Source organism: Oncorhynchus gorbuscha, linkage group LG11 (assembly GCF_021184085.1).
Source record: "Oncorhynchus gorbuscha isolate QuinsamMale2020 ecotype Even-year linkage group LG11, OgorEven_v1.0, whole genome shotgun sequence".
Classification (NCBI taxonomy): Eukaryota; Metazoa; Chordata; class Actinopteri; order Salmoniformes; family Salmonidae; genus Oncorhynchus; species Oncorhynchus gorbuscha.
In genome coordinates, this window is record NC_060183.1 from 15,653,106 (window position 1) to 15,676,662 (window position 23,557).

General features: G+C 42.8%; 1 protein-coding gene across 2 annotated transcripts in view; it reads right to left on the minus strand.

The window, feature by feature from the left end:
- Positions 1-23,557, minus strand: part of LOC124048150 (cGMP-dependent protein kinase 1) — a 78,728-nt gene that overhangs the window by 34,950 nt on the left and 20,221 nt on the right. For both annotated transcript variants that reach the window (XM_046368630.1, XM_046368629.1), the window contains exons 3-5: positions 21,474-21,551; positions 21,078-21,172; positions 4,825-4,890 (exon numbers count right to left, since the gene is read on the minus strand). In XM_046368630.1, coding sequence (XP_046224586.1) covers positions 4,825-4,890; positions 21,078-21,172; positions 21,474-21,551 — 239 coding nt within the window. The remainder of the gene's footprint in view (positions 1-4,824; positions 4,891-21,077; positions 21,173-21,473; positions 21,552-23,557) is intronic.

The window sequence follows — 23,557 nt, forward strand, 5'->3', positions numbered from 1 at the left end:
CAATCACCACCTTCCGGAGACACCTGAAACCCCACCTCTTTAAGGAATACCTAAGATAGGATAAGTAATCCTTCTCACCCCCCCCTTTAAGATTTAGATGCACTATTGTAAAGTGACTGCTCTACTGGATGTCATAAGGTGAATGCACCAATTTGTAAGTCGCTCTGGATAAGAGCGTCTGCTAAATGACTTAATGTAATGTTAAATGGATACTACTACCACTCTACAGGCTACTACTCTACAGGCTACTACTACTACTCTACAGGCTACTACTACTACTCTACAGGCAACAACTCTACAGGCTACTTCTCCACAGGATACTACTACCACTCTACAGGCTACTACTCTACAGGCTACTACTACTACTCTACAGGCTACTACTCTACAGAATGACTAGAACCCCAAAATTTGATCATATTACTCCAGTGCTAGCCTACCCACACTGGCTTCCTGTTAAGTCAAGGGCTGATTTCAAGGTTTTACTGCTAACCTACAAAGCATTACATGGGCTTGCTCCTACCTATCTTTCCGATTTGGTCCTGCCGTACATACCTACACGTACGCTACGGTGACAAGATGCAGGCTTCCTAATTGTCCCTAAAATTTCAAAGCAAACAGCTGAAGGCAGGGCTTTCTCCTAGAGAGCAACATTTTTATGGAATGGTCTGCCAACCCATGTGAGAGACGCAGACTCGGTCTCAACCTTTAAGTCTTTACTGAAGACTCATCTCTTCAGTGGGTCATATGATTGAGTGTAGTCTGGCCCAGGAGTGTGAAGGTGAACGGAAAGGCTCTGGAGCAACGAAACGCCCTTGCTGTCTCTGCCTGGCCAGTTCCTCTCTCTCCACTGGGATTCTTTGCCTCTAACCCTTTTACAGGGGCTGAGTCACTGGCTTACTGGTGCTCTTTCATGCCATCCCTAGGAGGGGTGAGGCACTTGAGTGGGTTGAGTCACTGACGTGATCTTCCAGTCTGGGTTGCCCCCCCGGGTTGTGCCGTGGCGGAGATCTTTGTAGGCTATACTCGGCCTTGTCCGAGGATGGTAAGTTAGTGGTTGAAGATATCCCTCTAGTGGTGTGGGGGCTGTGCTTTCACAAAGTGGGTGGGATTATATCCTTCCTGTTTGGCCCTGTCCGGGGGTATCATCGGATGGGGCCACAGTGTCTCTTGACCCCTCCCGTGTCAGCCTCCAGTATTTATGCTGCAGTAGATTATGTGTCGGGGGACTAGGGTCAGTTTGTTATATCTGGAGTACTTCTCCTGCTTTATCCGGTGTCCTGTGTGAATTTAAGCATGCTCTCTCTAATTCTCTCTTTCTCTCTTTCTTTCTCTCTCTTGGAGGACCCAAGCCCTAGGACCATGCCTCAGGACTACCTGACATGATGACTCCTTGCTGTCCCCAGTCCACCTGGCCTTGCTACTGCTCCAGTTTCAACTGTTCTGCCTGAGGCTATGGAACTCTGACCTGTACACTGGACGTGCTACCTGTCCCAGCCCTGCTGTTTTCAACTCTCTAGAGATAGCAGGAGCGTTAGAGATACTCTTAATGATCTGCTATGAAAAGACAACTGACATTTACTCCTGAGGTGCTGACTTGCTACACCCTCGACAACTACTGTGATTATTATTATTTGAACATGCTGGACATTTATGAACATTTGAACATCTTGGCCATGTTCTGTTATAATCTCCACCCGGCACAGCCAGAAGAGGACTGGCCACCCCTCATAGCCTGGCTCCTCTCTAGGTTTCTTCCAAGGTTTTGGCCTTTCTAGGGAGTTTTTCCTAGCCACCGTGCTTCTGCACCTGCATTGCTTGCTGTTTGGGGTTTCAGGCTGGGTTTCTGTACAGCACTTTGAGATATCAGCTGATGTAAGAGGGGCTATATAAATACATTTGATCTGATGATACTACTCTACAGGCTACTACTACTATTCTACAGGCTACTACTACTATTCTACAGGCTACTACTACTATTCTACAGGCTACTACAACTACTCTACAGGCTAATACTCAAAAGGCTACTACTCTACAGGCCACTACTCTACAGGCTACTACTACTACCCTACAGGTTGCAACTCTACATGCTACTACTACTGTTCTATGGGCTACTACTACTACTCTACAAGCTACTACACTATAGGCTTCTATCACTATTCTACAGACTACTACTACTACTACTTTACAGGCTCCTACTACTACTTTACAGGCTACTACTCTACAGGATACTACTCTACTGGCTACTACTACTCTACAGGCTGCTACTACTCTAAAGGCTACTACTCCACAGGCTAGTACTCTACAGGCTACTAATAAAACCTTACAGGCCACTCCTCTACAGGCAACTACTCTAAAGCCTACTGCTCTATAAGCTACTACTACAACTCTATAGGCTACTACTCTACAGGCTACTACTACTACTCTATAGGCTACTTCTCTACAGGCTACTTCTCTACAGGCTACTACTATCCTACAGGCCACTACTCCACAGGCCACTACTCCACAGGCCACTACCACTAATCTACAGGCTACAACTCTACAGGCTACTATTCTACAGGCCGCTACTCTACAGGCTACTACTACTACTCTACAGGCTACTATTCTACAGGCTACTACTACAACCCTACAGGCCACTACTCTATATGCTACTACCCTACAGGCGACTATTCTACCGGCTACCACTATACAGCCTACCACTACTACTTTACAGGATACTATTCTACAGGCTACTACAGGCTACTACAACTACTCTACAGGCTACTACTCTACAGGCTACTACTACTATTTCACAGGTTACTACCATACAGGCTACTACTACTATTCTACAGGCTACTACTCTACCCTACAGGCTGAACTCTACAGTCAATTACTACTCTACAGGCTTCTACCACTATTCTATAGGCTACTACTACTACTACTCTACAAGCTACTACTACTACCCTACAGGCTACTACGCTACAGGCTACTACGTTACATGCTACTGCTCTACAGGCTACTACTACTACTCTACAGGCTACTACTGCTACTATACAGGCTACAACTCTACAGGCTACTACTCCACCGGATACTACTACCAATCTACAGGCTACTACTACTCTACAGGCTACTACTCTACAGGCTACCACTACTACCCAACAGGCCACTACTCTACAGGCTACTACACTACAGGGTAATACTGCCACTCTACAGGCTACTATGCTACATGCTACTACTCTAAAGGCTACTACTACTCTACAGGTTAATTATACTATTATACAGGCTACTACTATTACTCTACAAGCTACTACTACTACCCTACAGACTACTACTCTACAGGCTACTATTACTACCCTACAGGCTACTACTCTACAGGCTACTACTCTACAGTCTACTATTACTACCTTACAGGCTACTACTCTAAAGACTAATACTACTACTCTACAGGCTACTACTACTCTACAGGCTACTACTACTACCCTACAGGCTACTGCTCTATTTAGATATTCAATACTGCACTGTTGGGAATGGATGCAAAGCTTTCAGTAATTTACCAGACTCTTCAGTGATTAACAGAAAATCTATGCCAATCTTTTTATATCTCTAGTAATTTATACTTGAATAACTTTTTTTTAAATCGTATTGTCCATATTGTACATGAGTTTCTAGAGAAAATAGCCTTATTAACTTCTTCGAGATAGGGGGCGCTCTTTTCATTTTTGGATAAAAAAACGTTCCCGTTTTAAACAAGATATTTTGTCAAGAAAAGATGCTCGACTATGCATGTAATTGACAGCTTTGGAAAGAAAAACTCTGACGTTTCCAAAACTGCAAAGATATTATCTGTGAGTGCCCCAGAACTAATGCTACAGGCGAAACCAAGATGAAATTTCATACAGGAAATGGTCCAGATTTTGAATGCCCTGTGTTCCAATGTCTCCTTATATGGCTGTGAATGCGCCAGGAATGAGCCTGCACTTTCTGTCGTTTCCCCAAGGTGTCTGCAGCATTGTGACCTATTTGTAGGCATATCATTGGAAGATTGACCATAAGAGACTACATTTACCAGGTGTCCGCCTGGTGTCCTCCGTCGAAATGATTGCGTAATCTCCAGCTCCATGCGCGTTCCATTTTCTTCAGAGGAGAAAGTCAACTGCCACGAATGATTTATCATCGATAGATATGTGAAAAACACCTTGAGGATTGATTCTAAACAACGTTTGCGTTGTAATGACTTAATTTTCAGGGTTTTTCTTACCCAAACGTGATGAACAAAACGGAGCGATTTGTCCTACACAAATAATCTTTTTGGAAAAACTGAACATTTGCTATCTAACTGAGAGTCTCCTCATTGAAAACATCTGAAGTTCTTCAAAGGTAAATGATTTTATTTGAATGCTTTTCTTGTTTTTGTGAAAATGTTGCATGCTGAATGCTAGGCTTAATTCTATGCTAGCTATCAATACCCTTACACAAATGCTTGTTTAGCTATGGTTCAAAAGCATATTTTGAAAATCTGAGATGACAGTGTTGTTAACAAAAGGCTAAGCTTGAGAGCTAATATATTTATTTCATTTCATTTGCGATTTTCATGAATAGTTAACGGTGCGTTATGGTAATGAGCTTGAGGCTATAAATAGGATCCTGGATACGGGATTGCTCGTCGCAACAGGTTAATGAAAAAGACAATCTAAGATACCAAAATGCTGGTAGTTTATTGGTAATCTTTACTTGTAAGGTTTCCAGTAACAAACCTCCCTTTACGACCCTACTGTTGGGAAGGGCATTTAAGTTAAGCGTTTCACTTTACTTGTGTGAGTGTAACAAATACATCTTGAAACTACTTACTCTCTGTCAATGACCAGGCAGGTGACAGCTTCAGCAGCGATCACATTAGCCGTCCTGATGTCCTCACTGTGGGGACACAAAGTGACAACACATCAGTCTAAGGTATACCCATGTTCCTCACTCTTGGACGTAAGTCACTGTTCATTCAGAAAGTAATATTCATGTTAAATTCTAGTTAGATTTAGCCTTAAGGGAATAATGTTTTCGAAAAATGTGAATAAGGATTTGCAAACATAGCATTCAACACATCCTATAAATTGTAAATAGTAATGATCGTAATCTCTAGTTATCTATGCTGTCATTGGAATCCCCTTCACCGTAACCTGAAGAAGTCTTCCCCCAATCACTTTAATCTGTGTCAGTGGTATCTATAATGACCTGCGATCCACCTGTGAAAACATCCACACACTCTTTTAAACGCGTGCACGCACGCACGCACGCACGCACGCACGCACGCACGCACTCACGCACGCACGCACACGCACGCACGCACGCACGCACGCACGCACGCACGCACACACACACACACACACACACACACACACACACACACACACACACACACACACACACACACACACACACACTCCAGTCTGGCACTAGCTCAACTGATATTAGTCTGAGGGAGAGAGAGGGTCTTCTCCTAAATGATGCTTGTGAAAGGTCACATCCAGCAGCTGTGCAGCATGATAATTACAGAGAGGTGAAAGAGTTAATAACACACTGTCCATCAACACAGAGGGGATGGTACTTTAGAGCTACAACACATTGCTGAAAGAGGCTATCTATTGTAGGTTTTCCTGAGCCTAGAGTACCAGTAAATTGTTATCCCTAAAGAGCATCAACTGCAAGATATCAGTAAGAGACAAATATACCATGAGACCACTTCCGAAGACTATTAGACTAAGTTCTTATTGGTGGATGCATGTAACTGCATGTAGTGTATATCGGCATCACTGAATGGGGGATGCCCAGATGATTTCATAAGGAACCAAAAATACACCTTGCTAGTAATACCATACAGCATACAACATTAATTGACATGAATTCAATAGGGTTACTTATACCATGGAATTGTTGAATACTTGCTTGTGATTGGCTTGAGTGGCATTCTAGAACATGCATTATGAACTCATTTCTATTGGCAAATGAACACATTTCTAGCAGCAACTCTGTTAAATTATAGACATGGAAGCAACATTCCTCCATGTGTCATAGGATACCCAGACACCCCATCTGATACCCTATATTCCATGCAATCAGCTGGCTGCCCTGAGCTGTCCAGTCCAGACTGTCTCCATGGACCATACCAGTGAGACCAGGTGTATTCTTCTAGAGGATTTGACAGAACTATCTGGTGACAGAGGGGAAAAGGAAGAGGGAGAGAGGGAAGAATGAGAGGGGAATATCCAGCTCAGTGTAACAAATGAGCCCTCTCATAGACAGACCAGGGAGAACAGCTGTGATTTCCCCCACTGCTCATGGACGAGGCAACAATTCCCTGGACTTCACAAGAACATGCTGGGATTCAAAAGGCTCAGGCTGAGGTGGCCATTTCACACAGAATACATCACAGTTGCTGCTAGCCGACCACCCACCTAGCCTTACACATTAATTTCAATGCTTCGGTACACAGCTGATATGTGTAAGGCGCTACCTCCCAACGAGGGAGCAGGATGCCATTCTTCAAGCCAATTAGCACGTATCATGGCAGGGAGATGGAAACATCTACAGTACACTATAGACCACAGCTGCTATATCACCAGATACCTCCCAGTGAAATGAGAGGAGAGCTTTCTAGAGACAGGATGCCACATATCCTGGCTAGGGAGAGAGAAACATATCCCACATCAAACATTTTATAACTACTATGAGCTTCGAGGGAGGGTACTAGAAAAAATATATATTTATTTATTGGAAATATATGTTTTTATTTAACATCGGCGAGTCAGTTAAGAACAAATTCTTATTTACAATGACGGCTAACACCGGGCGAAACCGGACGACGCTGGGCCAATTGCTCTATGGGTCTCCTGATCATGGCCGGTTGTGATACAGCCTGGAATTGAACAAGGGTGTCTGTCGGAAGCCTCTAGCACTGAGATGCATTGCCTTAGAGAGAGACAGAGAGACAGAGACAGAGAGAGACAGAGAGACAGAGACAGAGAGATACAGAGAGACAGAGACAGAGAGAGACAGAGAGACAGAGACAGAGAGAGACAGAGAGACAGAGACAGAGAGAGACAGAGAGACAGAGACAGAGAGACAGAGAGAGACAGAGAGAGACAGAGAGAGAGAGAGAAACCTAGACAGAGGCAGTGAAAGTGGGCATTGATGCCGGCTAGATTGAGCCCGGCACAGCCATGCTCCAGAGATCAATTTGAGCCTTAGTAGACCGTGCCTTCACCAACGCCAATCAACAACCAGTGAGAGAGCAGCCCGGAGGAAAGGTTATGGTTGTCAATCTCACCGGAAATGTCTGCACAGAACAAAGACTAGGGGGAAATATAAATGCCATAGGCATTTAAGGCCTCAGTTTATCACAACCCAGCCAAGAAATTCCACAGATTAGGAGAGATGCCAGGAAAAACAAAGGCTTTGTAAAGTAGCTTAGAGCTGGTCAGACTGCTCATGCCAACTGCCAAACTAACTCCGGCGAAATTAGACATTCACTCTGCTGACCAGTCTGCTCTCTTTGGCTCAGTAGCTGGAAGGCTCTGGCGATGAATTGAGCTAAAGGTTGGTGCTAAAGATTCTTGGGCAAAGTCCAGGCAGGTACTGTATGTGTGGCTGAGAAGGAAAAAGGAAGATGCGTGTGTTTGTGTGCGTCCTGTGTGTTTGAGAGAGAGAGAGAGAGAGGAGTCCTGACATCTCCCGTATAGCCAATAATTAGCCTTAATGTGAGGGACATGGTGTTTTGTTTAAAGCAGATGTGAAAGTCCACTTAGCATACAACCTCCTCCACATCAAAGCCTGTAATCCACTTAAAACCATTTAACCACAAGGACTATAGTGCTGTCCTGTCTGTAGTCAACTCCTCACGACTCACTCCCCTCCTCCCCCAAGGCTGCTCTAGCATGCACATATCGCTAAAGATCAATGTCAGCATCTTGGGTAAACAGCACGGCCCCTTTCTCAAGCACTGATTGATTTGCTAAACACAGTAATAATGGAGAAGACTGTGTGCTAATTAAGACAAAAGGAGAGATCAAAGGGAGAGAGGCCGATTTGGAGATATAGCGTCTTTCAAAGTCTAACTAATACACCACCCTAGCTCATTATGTCCTAGCTGTTCAGGGCTGTGACTGCTACTCTGAACATCGAAGCAGCGTAGAACAAGATATCCTTGTCTTTGTTTGTTGTGTGGGAAAAAAAAACAAGAATTTTAATGCCAATTAACTAACGAGAGGAAACCCCAGTGAGATACAATACATTTATTGCGTTTTCCAATTATATGGACACAATTTAAATGGTGTATTCAGTCTAGCAACAAAACACATACAGTTGCAGTCAGAAGATTACATAGACTTATGTTGGAGTCATTAAAACTCATTTTTCAACCACTCCACAAATTTCTTTTAATTAACAAACTATAGTTTTGGCAAGCCGGTTAGGACATCTACTTTGTGCATGACAAGTAATTTTTCCAACGATTGTTAACAGACAGATTATTTCACTTAAATTCACTGTATCACAATTCCAGTAGGGCAGAACTTTACATACACTAAGCTGACTGTCCCTTTAAACAGCTTGGAAAATTCCAGAAACTTATGTCATGGCTTTAGAAGCTTCTGATAGGTTAATTGACATCATTTGAGTCATTGGAGGTGTACCTGTGGATGTACTACAAGACCTACCTTCAAACTCAGTGCCTCTTTGCTTGACATCATGAGAAAACGAAAGAAATCAGCCAAGACTTCAGAAAATACAATGTAGACCTCCACAAGTCTGTTTCATCCTTGGGAGCAATTTCCAAACGCCTGAAGGTACCACGTTCATCTGTACAAACAATAGTACGCAAGTATAAACACCATGGGACCACGCAGCCGCCATACCGTTCAGGAAGGAGACGCGTTCTGTCTCCTATAGATGAACGTACTTTGGTGCGAAAAGTGCAAATGAATCCCAGAACAACAGCAATGGGCCTTGTGAAGATGCTGGAGGAAACAGATACAAAAGTATCTATATCCACAGTAAAACAAGTCCTATATCGACATAACCTGAAAGGCCGCTCAGCAAGGATAAAGCCACGGCTCCAAAACCACCATAAAAAAGCCAGACTACGGTTTGCAACTGCACATGGGGATAAAGATCGTACTTTTTGAAGAAATGTCCTCTGGTCTGATGAAACAAAAATAGATATAACAATCGTCGCAGAAGAGAAGAGGACCAAAGTGCAGCGTGGTACGTATTCATAATCATTTGAATGAAGATGAATAAAAACTACAAACCGACAAATGAACAGTTCTGTAAGGTGCAACAAGAACACTAAACAGAAAATAACTACCCACAACCCATAGTGGGAAAACAGGCTGCCTAAGTATGGTTCTCAATCAGAGACAACGATTGACAGCTGCCTCTGATTGGGAACCATACCAGGCCAAACATCGAAATACAACAACATAGAACACATAGAATGCCCACCCCAACTCACGCCCTGACCAAACTAAAATAGAGACATAAAAAAGGAACTAAGGTCAAGACGTGACAATAGAACTGTTTGGCCATAATGACCATCGTTATGTTTGGAGGAAAAACGGCTTGCAAGCCGAAGATCACCATCCCAACCGTGAAGCACGGAGGTGGCAGCATCATGTTTTGGGAGTGCTTTGTTGTAGGAGGGACTGGTGCACTTCACAAAAATAGATGGCATCACGAGGAAGGAAAATTATGTGGATATATTGAAGCAACATCTCAAGACATCAGTCAGGAAGTTAAAGCTTGGTTGCAAATGGTTCTTCCAAATGGACAATGACCCCAAGCATACTTCCAAAGTTGTGGCAAAATGGCTTACGGACAACAAAGTTAAGGTATTGGAGTGGCCATCATAAAGCCCTGACCTCAGTCCTATAGAAAATGTGTATGCAGAACTGAAAAAGCTGAACAAGCTCTGTCAGGAGGAATGGGCCAAAATTCACCCAACTTATTGTGGGAAGCTTGTGGAAGGCTACACGAAACGTTTGACCCAAGTTAAACAATTTAAAGGCAATGCTACCAAATACTAATTGAGTGTATGTAGACTTCTGACCCACTACAAATGTGATGAAAGAAACAAAAGCTGAAATAAATCATTCTCTCTACTATTATTCTGACATTTTACATTCTTAAAATGAAGTGTTGATCCTACCTGACCTAAGACAGGCAAGTTTTACTCGGATTGAATGTCAGGAATTGTGAAATACGGAGTTTAAATGTACATGGCTAAGGTGTATGTAAACTTCCGACTTCAACTGTACAATCTATAAAAACAAATTCTGTTCTCATTCTTATGCCTTAATGTGATTCATAATTGTATTATCTACATTATTCAGTAGAACCATATTCAACTGTCTGTTTACACCTTCAGGTTTCAGATTGAATTACTATACTTGATCTGTTCAAGCTTTCATGTACTATTCTTTCTGAAGAACAACAGAAGCTATATAAAACGTTTAAGTTGCAGCTCTTTGAAAATGTCTACGTTGGTCAGTCCAAAATGGCTTTTTAATTCTGGTATGGAAATAATTGTATTTCCTAATTATCAAGTCATTTCTGGTTTCTGTGCATTTAGTTTTCAATGTGGGCCAATTTATTGGTGAATTCTGAAAAAGCTATTCAAGGATTGTTCCAAATGGATGTGCTTTTAGGGAGTGATTTTGGTCCTTGTAGGATCCGTTTCACTTTCTTCCATGTCATAATGTTAACTATGAAGTTGTTATAGTGTTCTTAACTATGAAGTTGTTATAGTGTTCTTAACTATGAAGTTGTTATAGTGTTCTTAACTATGAAGTTGTTATAGTGTTCTTAACTATGAAGTTGTTATTGTGTTCTTAACTATGAAGTTGTTATAGTGTTATTAACTATGAAGTTGTTATAGTGTTCCTAACTATGAAGTTGTTATAGTGTTCTTAACTATGAAGTTGTTATAGTGTTATTAACTATGAAGTTGTTATAGTGTTCCTAACTATGAAGTTGTTATAGTGTTCCTAACTATGAAGTTGTTATAGTGTTATTAACTATGAAGTTGTTATAGTGTTCTTAACTATGAAGTTGTTATTATGTTCTTAATTATGAAGTTGTTATTGTGTTCTTAACTATGAAGTTGTTATTGTGTTCTTAACTATGAAGTTGTTATAGTGTTCTTAACTATGAAGTTGTTATAGTGTTCTTAACTATGAAGTTGTTATTGTGTTCTTAACTATGAAGTTGTTATAGTGTTATTAACTATGAAGTTGTTATAGTGTTCCTAACTATGAAGTTGTTATAGTGTTCTTAACTATGAAGTTGTTATAGTGTTCTTAACTATGAAGTTGTTATAGTGTTCTTAACTATGAAGTTGTTATAGTGTTCTTAACTATGAAGTTGTTATTGTGTTCTTAACTATGAAGTTGTTATAGTGTTCTTAACTATGAAGTTGTTATAGTGTTCTTAACTATGAAGTTGTTATTATGTTCTTAACTATGAAGTTGTTATTGTGTTCTTAACTATGAAGTTGTTATTGTGTTCTTAACTATGAAGTTGTTATAGTGTTCTTAACTATGAAGTTGTTATAGTGTTCTTAACTATGAAGTTGTTATAGTGTTCTTAACTATGAAGTTGTTATAGTGTTCTTAACTATGAAGTTGTTATAGTGTTCTTAACTATGAAGTTGTTATAGTGTTCTTAACTATGAAGTTGTTATAGTGTTCGTAACTATGAAGTTGTTAATGTGCTTCGCTCCATCATTGAAAACAGACACGTGAGAAGATTCTGGGGAAAAGCATGCACCTCTTCAATATGTACCCATTCTTCCTCTCTAGTGCATTAAACTATACGTTGTAAGTAAAAGCCTTGGGTTGTGTGTTGATACAACTCAAAGTCTGGGAGGTTAAAACCACCCTCAGATTTAGGAACATGTTCAACTTAATTTATTCTGAGTTTTATTTCCCCATATAAAGTCTGTTATGGCCGAGTATATCTTTTTTTTAAGAATGTATTTTACAAAATGTCGATCTGAAATCTTATGGACATCAGAGCAATGTTGAGGGAATTCTATTTGAGTCAGAAAAAGGATATGATATGATAGGTAAGATATACAAAACCTTGCAGAAAGTCTATCCAAATGACAATCTCTATTGGAACCAAGACTTAAAAAGAACTGATATTGGCACAAGATGGAGTGAGTGTTGGAACAGAACCAACGAATATACGTTGTTAAATTGTCCATCGTTCTTGTCAATGTATGTTTTATATTTGTAAATACATATTTATTTATTTTTAACCAAACTTCAAACTGTTGCAAATGTTAGCTCCACCACTGAATCTTAGTTCCACCACTGAAGCCACCATCGCCACCTGAGGGCTGACATGGCTCGAGGGAACACCAGGAGGCACTGTCTCTTTCAATCACAGCTTGACACTGGATATAATAATCCCTCCCTGATACCTTCTCCTCTCTCTCGTCTCCTCGCTTCTAATCCGAGCTGGGAGCAGGTCACTGTGCCACAAAACCACTGTGCCTATCTCTCACTGCCTCCAGTCAGCCAATCAAAACAGCCTGTAGACTCCTAACGGACTACTGAATGATATAATGCGTGGTTAAGGACTACTTCTCGGCTTTATGTCAAAAACAAATTACCATTCTAAGCACTCGCTTTCAGGAAAATCGTTTAATGTCAAATGAGGTGACAAGAAAAGATTTGGTTTGAATATGTTTACTTCCCCTTTGTACTTATTATACATGAAATATCTGAATGCATATTCTGCTGCAGCATTAAAACATCCTGTTCAAAAGTGATCAGGTTAACACCTCATGTCAGAGTCTGAGCCTTCTCTTGCCCCGGAGATGATTAAAAGCCGAGAGGTGAGCTTTTCTAAATCTCACCGTTCACTTTCTACTGGCCTGAGGAGAACGATTCACCTTCCTTCATGCCTGTGAGAGCTTCCAGTCCATTTCCTCTCTAATAAAGACAGTTTAACCTGCCTTAACCCTGACTACTTCCTTTGTTAACACCTCTCCCCACTGGTCGTCACGACTCCTGGAATCAATAAAGCTCCTTCAGAGGTCGTGGCCTCCTGTAAACCCATCATATAGTTGAATCCCTCCTTTATAACGGTCCTCACGCCACACTGACTCAAAGACTGTCTGTCTGACTGTGTGAAAGAGGGAGCCCCAGGTCTTCATTCATTGACTTTACCAGTCAGTGTGATAGCTGATCCTTTCTACACCTCAGGACCAATGACCTGATTAACATTGTTCCACAGCTATGCCAGGACAGAGAAGAATGGCTGAACTTCAGGTAGATATCATGTCAAGGGAAGAGCTTTTGTTAGGTTAACACAGTGACATGAAACCATTAAAAACAAAGAGTATTAATGTAATTGGAGCCGATTTGCAGAAAACCTTTTTTCTGTCACATTCACTTTTATCATTCATCTGTACTGTACTGCACATAAAGTAGGCTTGCATGTATAACTTTACATTGTAATGCAGTACTTCATCGTACACCCCAACTGATCGACAGATTGGACTGTTCCACAATACTATCTCTCTTCCACTATACAACCTCTCTTCCACTATACTACCTCTCTTCCACTATACAACCTCTCTTCCACGATACTACCTCTCTTCCACTATACTACCTCTTCCACCACTTCCACTATACAACCTCTCTTCCACTATACAACCTCTCTTCCACGATACTACCTCTCTTCCACTATACTACCTCTCTTCCACTATACAACCTCTCTTCCACGATACTACCTCTCTTCCACTATACAACCTCTCTTCCACAATACAACCTCTCTTCCACAATACTACCTCTCTTCCACTATACTACCTCTCTTCCACTATACAACCTCTCTTCCACGATACTACCTCTCTTCCACTATACAATCTCTCTTCCACGATACTACCTCTCTTCCACGATACTACCCATCTTCCACAATACAACCTCTCTTCCACAATACAACCTCTCTTCCACAATACAACCTCTCTTCCACAATACAACCTCTCTTCCACGATACTACCTCTCTTCCACTATACAACCTCTCTTCCACTTAACAACCTCTCTTCCACAATACTACCTCTCTTCCACAATACTACCTCTCTTCCACTATACCACCTCTCTTCCACGATACTACCTCTCTTCCACTATACTACCTCTCTTCCACTATACAACCTCTTCCACGATACTACCTCTCTTCCACTATACAACCTCTCTTCCACGATACTACCTCTCTTCCACGACACTACCTATCTTCCACAATACAACCTCTCTTCCACAATACAACCTCTCTTCCACAATACAACCTCTCTTCCGCAATACAACCTCTCTTCCACACTACAACCTCACTTCCACAATACTATCTCTCTTCCATGACACTACCTCTCTTCCACGATACTACAACCTCTCTTCCACTTAACAACCTCTCTTCCACGATACTACCTCTCTTCCACAATACTGCCTCTCTTCCATGACAGAACCGATCTTCCACGATACTACCTCTCTTCCACAACATATCTCTCTTCCACGACAGAACCTCTCTTCCATGACAGAACCTCTCTTCCACGACAGAATCTCTCTTCCACGACAGAACCTCTCTTCCACGACAGAACCTCTCTTCCACGACAGAACCTCTCTTCCACAATACTCCCTCTCTTCCACGATACAATCTTCTTGCGCAATAGTGCCTCTTTTCTACCAGGTCAACAACATATAGCAGTGGGAGGAATTGGAATATGTGAACATCTGAACTTAAGGATGACTTTGCCTTAAGTGGTATGCAGTGATGAGAGGGATCTGATAGAGGCTGCTGACTGTTCTGACACGGTGGGGCTCTTCAGACACACACTGAGGTGGCCTAAAGAGAGCACCTTTCCATCAGAGAAATACACCTGTTCACTCTCCCTCCATCACCCTATCTTTACCTCTCTATTTTCCTCTCAGTCCTGGTGAAGTGATATTGGTGTGTCATACTAATCATGTTACATATTCCACTAACTTTCATACTCTTGTTATGGAGGAGATTAGAAAGAAGTCGTTTCCCCTTCATTATTGCAAATCTTCATATTATGGACCTTTCCACAGACAAGACTTCCACACTACAACCTCTCTTCCACGATACTACCTCTCTTCCACACTACAACCTCTCTTCCACAATACTACCTCTCTTCCATGACACTACGTCTCTTCCACGATACTCCCTCTCTTCCACACTACAACCTCTCTTCCACTATACTACCTCTCCTCCACGATACTACCTCTCTTCCACAATACTACCTCTCTTCCACAATACCAACTCTCTTCCACTATACAACCTCTCTTCCAGTATACTCTCTCTCTTCCACAATACTACCTCTCTTCCATGACAGAACCTCTCTTCCACGATACAACCTCTCTTCCACGACACTACCTCTCTTCCACGATACTACCTCTCTTCCACGACAGAATCTCTCTTCCACGACATATTCTCTCTTCCACAACATAACCTCTCTTCTACTACATAAACTCTCTTCCACGACAGAACCTCTCTTCCACAACATAACCTCTCTTCCACGACATAACCTCTCTTCCATGACAGAACCTCTCTTCCATGACAGAATCTCTCTTCCACGACAGAACCTCTCTTCCACGACAGAACCTCTCTTCCACGACAGAACCTCTCTTCCACGACATAACCTCTCTTCCATGACAGAACCTCTCTTCCACGACAGAATCTCTCTTCCACGACAGAACCTCTCTTCCACGACAGAATCTCTCTTCCACGACAGAACCTCTCTTCCAGCGGGAGGACAGAACATCTGAACTTAAGGATCTTCCACGACAGAACCTTCCTGACTGACAGAACCTCTCTTCCACTGACAGAAGCACCTCTTCCATCAGAGACATAACCTCTCTTCCATGACATAACCTCTCTTCCACGATATTGGTGTGTCATAATCATGTTACATATTCTTCCACTTGTTATGGAGGAGATTAGACAGAACCTCTCTTCCACAGACAAGAACCTCTCTTCCTTCCACAGAAGCTCTCTTCCACGACATAACCTCTCTTCCATGACAGAACCTCTCTTCCATGACAGAATCTCTCTTCCACGACATATTCTCTCTTCCACAACATAACCTCTCTTCTACTACATAAACTCTCTTCCACGACAGAACCGATCTTCCACGATACTACCTCTCTTCCACGATACTACCTCTCTTCCACGACATAACCTCTCTTCCACGACAGAACCTCTCTTCCACGACAGAACCTCTCTTCCACAATACTACCTCTCTTCCACGACAGAACCTCTCTTCCACGACACTACCTCTCTTCCACGATACTACCTCTCTTCCACGATACTACCTCTCTTCCACGATACTACCTCTCTTCCACGACAGAACCTCTCTTCCACGACATATTATCTCTTCCACAACATAACCTCTCTTCTACTACATAAACTCTCTTCCACGACAGAACCGATCTTCCACAACATATTCTCTCTTCCACAAGATAACCTCTCTTCTACTACATAAACTCTCTTCCACGACAGAACCTCTCTTCCACAATACTACCTCTCTTCCACGATACAATCTTCTTGCGCAATAGTGCCTCTTTTCTACCAGGTCAACAACATACAGCAGCGGGAGGAATTGGAATATGTGAACATCTGAACTTAAGGATGACTTTGCCTTAAGTGGTATGCAGTGATGAGAGGGATCTGATAGAGGCTGCTGACTGTTCTGACACGGTGGGGCTCTTCAGACACACACTGAGGTGGCCTAAAGAGAGCACCTTTCCATCAGAGAAATACACCTGTTCACTCTCCCTCCATCACCCTATCTTTACCTCTCTATTTTCCTCTCAGTCCTGGTGAAGTGATATTGGTGTGTCATACTAATCATGTTACATATTCCACCAACTTTCATACTCTTGTTATGGAGGAGATTAGAAAGAAGTCGTTTCCCCTTCAGTATTGCAAATCTTCATATTATGGACCTTTCCACAGACAAGACTTCCACACTACAACCTCTCTTCCACAATACTACTTCTCTTCCACGACACTACCTCTCTTGCACTATACAACCTCTCTTCCACGACACTACCTCTCTTCCACGATACTACCTCTCTTCCACGATACAACCTCTCTTCCACGACACTTCTCTCTTCCACTATACAACCTCTCTTCCACGATACTACCTCTCTTCCACGATACTACCTATCTTCCACAATACAACCTCTCTTCCACAATACAACCTCTCTTCCACAATACAACCTCTCTTCCACAATACAACCTCTCTTCCACACTACAACCTCTCTTCCACAATACTACCTCTCTTCCATGACACTACCTCTCTTCCACACTACAACCTCTCTTCCACAATACTACCTCTCTTCCACACTACAACCTCTCTTCCACAATACTACCTCTCTTCCACACTACAACCCCTCTTCCACAATACTACCTCTCTTCCATGACACTACCTCTCTTCCACGATACAACCTCTCTTCCACGACACTCTCTCTTCCACGATACTAACTCTCTTCCACTATACAACCTCTCTTCCACGATACTACCTCTCTTCCACACTACAACCTCTCTTCCACAATACTACCTCTCTTCCATGACACTACCTCTCTTCCACGATACAACCTCTCTTCCACGACACTCTCTCTTCCACGATACTAACTCTCTTCCACTATACATCTCTCTTCCACGATACTACCTCTCTTCCACTATACAACCTCTCTTCCACGACACTACCTCTCTTCCACACTACAACCTCTCTTCCACAATACTACCTCTCTTCCACGATACTACCTCTCTTCCACACTACAACCTCTCTTCCACAATACTACCTCTCTTCCATGACAGAACCTCTCTTCCACGATACAACCTTTCTTCCACGACACTACCTCTCTTCCACGATACAATCTCTCTTCCACTATACAACCTCTCTTCCACAATACTACCTCTCTTCCATGACAGAACTCTCTTCCACGATACTACCTCTCTTCCACTATACTACCTCTTCCACAATACTATCTCTCTTCCACACTACAACCTCTCTTCCACAATACTACCTCTCTTCCATGACACTACCTCTCTTCCACGATACATTCTCTCTTCCACGACACTACCTCTCTTCCACTATACCACCTCTCTTCCACAATACTACCTCTCTTCCATGACAGAACCTCTCTTCCACAATACTACCTCTCTTCCACGACACTACCTCTCTTCCACGATACTACCTCTCTTCCACACTACAACCTCTCTTCCACACTACAACCTCTCTTCCACTATACAACCTCTCTTCCACAATACCATCTCTCTTCCACAATACCACCTCTCTTCCACGACACTACCTCTCTTCCACGATACTACCTCTCTTCCACGATACTACCTCTCTTCCACGACACTACCTCTCTTCCACAATACTACCTCTCTTCCACGACACTACCTCTCTTCCACAATACTACCTCTCTTCCACACTACAACCTCTCTTCCACTATACAACCTCTCTTCCACTATACAACCTCTCTTCCACAATACCATCTCTCTTCCACAATACTACCTCTCTTCCACGACACTACCTCTCTTCCACGATACTACCTCTCTTCCACGATACTACCTCTCTTCCACGACACTACCTCTCTTCCACAATACTACCTCTCTTCCACGACACTACCTCTCTTCCACGACACTACCTCTCTTCCACAATACTACCTCTCTTCCACGACACTACCTCTCTTCCACAATACTACCTCTCTTCCACGACACTACCTCTCTTCCACAATACTACCTCTCTTCCATGACACTACCTCTCTTCCATGACACTACCTCTCTTCCACGACACTACCTCTCTTCCACGATACTACCTCTCTTCCACTATACTACCTCTCTTCCACTATACAACCTCTCTTCCAGTATACTCTCTCTCTTCCACAATACTACCTCTCTTCCACACTACAACCTCTCTTCCACAATACTACCTCTCTTCCATGACAGAACCTCTCTTCCACGATACAACCTCTCTTCCACGATACCCTCTCTCTTCCACAATACTACCTCTCTTCCACTATACAACCTCTCTTCCAGTATACTCTCTCTCTTCCACAATACTACCTCTCTTCCACAATACTACCTCTCTTCCACAATACTACCTCTCTTCCACACTACAACCTCTCTTCCACAATACTACCTCTCTTCCATGACAGAACCTCTCTTCCACGATACAACCTCTCTTCCACGATACCCTCTCTCTTCCACAAATACTTCCACCTCTCTTCCACTATACAACCTCTCTTCCAGTATACTCTCTCTCTTCCACAATACTACCTCTCTTCCACAATACTATCTCTCTTCCATGACACTACCTCTCTTCCACAATACTACCTCTCTTCCACAATACTACCTATCTTCCACTATACAACCTCTCTTCCAGTATACTCTCTCTCTTCCACAATACTACCTCTCTTCCACAATACTACCTCTCTTCCACACTACAACCTCTCTTCCACGATACAACCTCTCTTCCACGATACCCTCTCTCTTCCACAATACTACCTCTCTTCCACAATACTACCTCTCTTCCACTATACAACCTCTCTTCCAGTATACTCTCTCTCTTCCACAATACTACCTCTCTTCCACAATACTATCTCTCTTCCATGACACTACCTCTCTTCCACAATACTACCTCTCTTCCACAATACTACCTCTCTTCCACTATACAACCTCTCTTCCAGTATACTCTCTCTCTTCCACAATATTACCTCTCTTCCACAATACTATCTCTCTTCCATGACACTACCTCTCTTCCACGATACTACCTCTCTTCCACGACACTACCTCTCTTCCACAATACTACCTCTCTTCCATGACACTACCTCTCTTCCACAATACTACCTCTCTTCCACGATACTACCTCTCTTCCACGACACTACCTCTCTTCCACGATACTACCTCTCTTCCACTATACTACCTCTCTTCCACTATACAACCTCTCTTCCAGTATACTCTCTCTCTTCCACAATACTACCTCTCTTCCACACTACAACCTCTCTTCCACAATACTACCTCTCTTCCATGACAGAACCTCTCTTCCACGATACAACCTCTCTTCCACGATACCCTCTCTCTTCCACAATACTACCTCTCTTCCACAATACTACATCTCTTCCACTATACAACCTCTCTTCCAGTATACTCTCTCTCTTCCACAATACTACCTCTCTTCCACGATACTACCTCTCTTCCACTATACTACCTCTCTTCCACTATACAACCTCTCTTCCAGTATACTCTCTCTCTTCCACAATACTACCTCTCTTCCACACTACAACCTCTCTTCCACAATACTACCTCTGTTCCATGACTGAACCTCTCTTCCACGATACAACCTCTCTTCCACGACACTACCTCTCTTCCACCGTACTACCTCTCTTCCACAACATAACCTCTCTTCTACTACATAAACTCTCTTCCACAACATAACCTCTCTTCCACGACATAACCTCTCTTCCATGACAGAACCTCTCTTCCACGACAGAATCTCTCTTCCATGACAGAACCTCTCTTCCACGACAGAACCTCTCTTCCACGACAGAACCTCTCTTCCACAATACTACCTCTCTTCCACGATACAATCTTCTTGCGCAATAGTGCCTCTTTTCTACCAGGTCAACAACATACAGCAGCGGGAGGAATTGGAATATGTGAACATCTGAACTTAAGGATGACTTTGCCTTAAGTGGTATGCAGTGATGAGAGGGATCTGATAGAGGCTGCTGACTGTTCTGACACGGTGGGGCTCTTCAGACACACACTGAGGTGGCCTAAAGAGAGCACCTTTCCATCAGAGAAATACACCTGTTCACTCTCCCTCCATCACCCTATCTTTACCTCTCTATTTTCCTCTCAGTCCTGGTGAAGTGATATTGGTGTGTCATACTAATCATGTTACATATTCCACCAACTTTCATACTCTTGTACTGGAGGAGATTAGAAAGAAGTCGTTTCCCCTTCAGTATTGCAAATCTTCATATTATGGACCTTTCCACAGACAAGACTAACCAACTTACCCCTGCAGGGCTTTCTCCCCAAACCAGTCTCCTTTGCCCAGGCCTCGCAGGTACACAGGCATGTCATTGGAAGAATCCTCCCTGGTGACGTTCACCTGTAAGGAAAGGGATCAGCAGTCATTCATTGCTCTAATATTGGACCTTCTTTCCGACCCCCCCCCACCACCCCCATGGCAGGGGGAAGGACGCTAGACCAGTAAGCCTGTTATAAAATGACGCTATAACATCAAGGAGTTCCATCACAAATTGATGATATTCCCTCGGGAGGATGAGGTTACCACTCTCTGACATTGAGCTAACCTCTACCGTAATCACCGTAGTAGACAGGCCTTGGCTAGCCCCACTGACGCCGTGCACCATTAATACGTGCACCTCTATTATCAAAAGGTTGGTCACCTTTCCCTTGCTGATGATGAAGAAGGTGTCCCCTCTGGCTCCCTGTCTGATGATGTACTCCCCGTCCCCGTAGTGCGTCTGAAGAGAGAGGAAGAGAAGTGTCACTCAGCACTGTCATGAACGGTCCGAAGAGACCTGACAAGAGTCCTCAGCGTCAGGCACGCAACCACCATTTTGAATCTACACCAGTCCCCCGACGTAGAACGGCCTTTAGGAAAATAGGACCACTGTGTGCACAGACCATGTACTGTCAGATATCAGTTGCGATGTTGAAAATGATACATTATATTTTTCCTGAGTGAAACATCCTGCATTTAGTCAGTGTGTGACCATCACTCAGTGAGGGAAGAGAGTGAGAGAGTAGTGGGGTGTGAGCGGGATGGGAGGGGGGACAGAGAAATAGGGCTGCTGCTTCATGTCCATCCTTGGCAGCTATGATCAATATGTGAAGTGTTTCCAATAATTACCGCAATAATGATCCCCTTTTATACTAATACTGTAGAACTTTGTTCTAAAGCTGTATCGGTACCCATTGGGCAGTGATCACAATATGGTGGCTATATCCAGGAAAGCCAAAGTTCCAAAAGCTGGGCCTAAAATAGTGTATAAGCGATCCTACAAAAGATTTTGCTTGACTCTTATGTGGAGGATGTTAAAAATATTTGTTGGTCTGATGTGATTAATAAGTAGCATCCAGACGTTGCATTTGCTACATTTATGAAATTGCTTCTTCCAATTATTGACAGACTGGTAAGAAACTGACTGTTAGAACTGTTAAGGCTCCATGGATTGATGAGGAATTGAACAACTGTATGGTTGAAAGAGATGGGCCAAAAGGAGTGGCTAATAAGTCTGGCTATACATCTGACTGCAAATTGAGAAATGATGTGACTAAACTCAACAAAAAGAAGAAACCGTTTAATTTTTTTTTTTAAATCTTTATTTAACTAGGCAAGTCAGTTAATTAAGAACACATTTTTATTAACAATGACGGCCTACCCTGGCCAAAACCTAACCCAGATGATGCTGGGCCAATTGTGTGCCGCCCTATGGGAATCAAACCAGGGTCTGTAGTGAGATGCAGTACCCAATTTGCTAACTACCATCAGGTCCTAATGGCCTGCTACTCATGGCTCTATTGTCCCTCTGACCACTCTGACATCAATGTCAATGAAATCGAAAATCACATCAAAATCACAGTAGTTCTAAAACTCGCCTCACTGTGATGCTCAATCTGGAGAACGAAGTTCAACAGCAGGTTGAAACAGTGTAAAACATGGATGTTGTGGATGTTGTTTCAAAGCCTAACATGCTGACCACACCACTCGCGTTGCAAAATAAATGTACATATACATGTTATTCAATCATGGCATCCACACTGCTCACGTGCGAACGAGAGTCTGCGTTGCCAAGCTCCAAAATAGAAGTCAGTTCTATTTGTGACACAGAACGCGGTGCAAGTCCTGCCTCTCCCATCTCCTCATTGGTTTATAGAAGCATATACCCATGTGCCATCTCCTCATTGGTTATGCCCACGTGGCTGACTGAAATATGAACTGAGGTCGGTCAGTCAGTTGTGTTAATACACCTTATTATGAAAGTTAGATGCCAATCGCCATGTAAAGTCCAAAGACGATAAAGCCTAGAAGAAGGAGAGATGACTAGAAACGATTCGGTTAACAGTTTTATGTGAGGATTTATTGTCAGAGTAGAGGACCTTGTGCATTTCAGGTAAAATAACAATTCAACGTTTATATATCAGGACAAATTAGCTAGCAACTGCAAGCTAGCGAGCTAAATTGCCATAACTGTTTAATGCTTTTCGACCTGTCCCCAAATTAATATAATTGGTTCAGAGTTTGTGTTGATATTTCAACCTGGGGGCATGATCGTATTTGGTGTGGCGGGACAAAATCAATTTGCGCATGGTGGCGCACGCGGACATACGCGTGAGTCCGGTTTGGGCATGGTGTTACACAATGAAATGGACAGTGCTTTCTAACATGCTGGGCACACTGCTCGTGTCCGGTGAGCGAGCCTCTGCTAAAGAAATTTACACATACATGTTATTAAATGATTGCACC